This window comes from Rattus norvegicus, chromosome 1 (assembly GCF_036323735.1).
Source record: "Rattus norvegicus strain BN/NHsdMcwi chromosome 1, GRCr8, whole genome shotgun sequence".
NCBI lineage: Eukaryota > Metazoa > Chordata > Mammalia > Rodentia > Muridae > Rattus > Rattus norvegicus.
Genome location: NC_086019.1, coordinates 44,946,262 through 44,947,738, shown reverse-complemented (window position 1 = coordinate 44,947,738; position 1,477 = coordinate 44,946,262). Strand labels below are relative to the sequence as shown.

General features: G+C 42.7%; 1 protein-coding gene across 1 annotated transcript; it reads left to right on the top strand.

The window, feature by feature from the left end:
* Positions 1-941: 941 nt before the first annotated feature.
* Rpl27l6 (ribosomal protein L27 like 6) lies at positions 942-1,250 on the top strand. Its single transcript, XM_039096809.1, has one exon. The coding sequence runs from the start codon at positions 942-944 to the stop codon at positions 1,248-1,250; it is 309 nt and encodes a 102-aa protein (XP_038952737.1).
* Positions 1,251-1,477: the final 227 nt, after the last annotated feature.

Sequence of the window (1,477 nt, the reverse complement as noted above, 5' to 3'; positions counted from 1 at the left end):
AGAACTCTCAGGCCTTAAGCCTGGGACAGAGCTACAGCATTGGCCTTCTTAATCATGTGAGTCTCAACGCCTTTGGGAATCAGATGACCCTTTCACCAGGGCACCCCTAAGACCATCGAAAACACAGATATTTACATTGTAAATGCATGACTCAACAGTAGCAAAAGTACAGTTATGAAATAGCAATGGAATAATTTTATGGCTGGAGGTCTCCACAACATGACACAAGGATTGGAGCATCATGGAGGGTAAGAGCCACTGATCTAGCCTTTCCACATTCTTCTTTCTATTCGAGTGACTGATTTCACCTCCTCCGTAATCTGAATTCTGCTACTGCAGCCTTATCCAGTCCCTGTCTGGGAAAGCAAATCTATTAATTACTTTCTGTGGTTAGAGTGGTTGGTTCTGTACCTATAGAGGACTGACTAGTACGGACAGATCCTCAGTGACCAGCAGACTGAAGAGAGGAGTTCCACAGGTAGAACAAAACAAAGCAGAGGGAAAGCATTGAGTGAGAGGTCAGCTGCCTATAGGTGGGCCAGAGTGCGCTAGACATTGCTTGTGACTTCCTACGCATGGACAACCTAAAGAGGAAGATCAGGTGCCTCTTGTGGATTATATCATCAATATAATGTATACACGATTAGTATAGATCGAAAATTACCTGCCAACAAACAAACAAAAACACCGAACTAGGAATGGATACTATAAAAGAAACTCTTTAGTGTTGTTTCCATTAAGCTTAATGATACATCGAAGAAAATAATTCTACTTAATTGTTTCTGCTCACTGCTGAAGAGATTTATCAGGCTTGGAGAGAGGTCAGCATGTAACTTTCATGGCCCCACAATCTTGATGACATGAACTCAATACCTGGAGACCCACACAGAAAATTAGATGAGGCTATTCTTTCTGCTGGGTGCTGGCTGCTTGCTGTCAAAATGGGCAAATTCATGAAATCTGGGAAAGTGGTGCTGGTCCTGGCTGAACACTACTCCAGACACAAAGCCTTCATCGTGAAGAACATTGATGCTGGTACCTCAGACTGTCATTACAGCCATGCTCTGGTGGCTGGTATCCCGAAAAGTGACAGCTGCCAAGAGCAAGAAGAAAATCACCAAGCAATCCAAAATCAAAGTACTCTATGGATATCTCTTGGACAAACTGTCATCCACAAGGATGTGTTCAGAGACCCAGCACTGAAACACAAGATCAGGCAGGAGGCCAAGGTCAAGTTTGAGGAGCGATAGAAGACAGGGAAGAACAAATGGTTTTTCCAGAAGCTTCACTTTTAGACGTATTTTTGTTTTCGTCATTAAAAACTTTTTTAAATACAAAAAAAGGAAAGAAAATTAGATGTGGTTGTATCCATTGTAAGCCCAGACTCTAACTGCAAGGTGGGAGGTAGAAGCAAGAAAATACACTGGTCTCTCTGAGCTCCTAGCCAGGAGGACACAGGGCATTGACAGAAATAAAA

Excerpts from the sequence above, each read along its gene's own strand:
- Rpl27l6 (XM_039096809.1), top strand. The coding sequence starts at position 942 with ATGGGCAAATTCATGAAATCTGGGAAAGTGGTGCTGGTCCTGGCTGAA.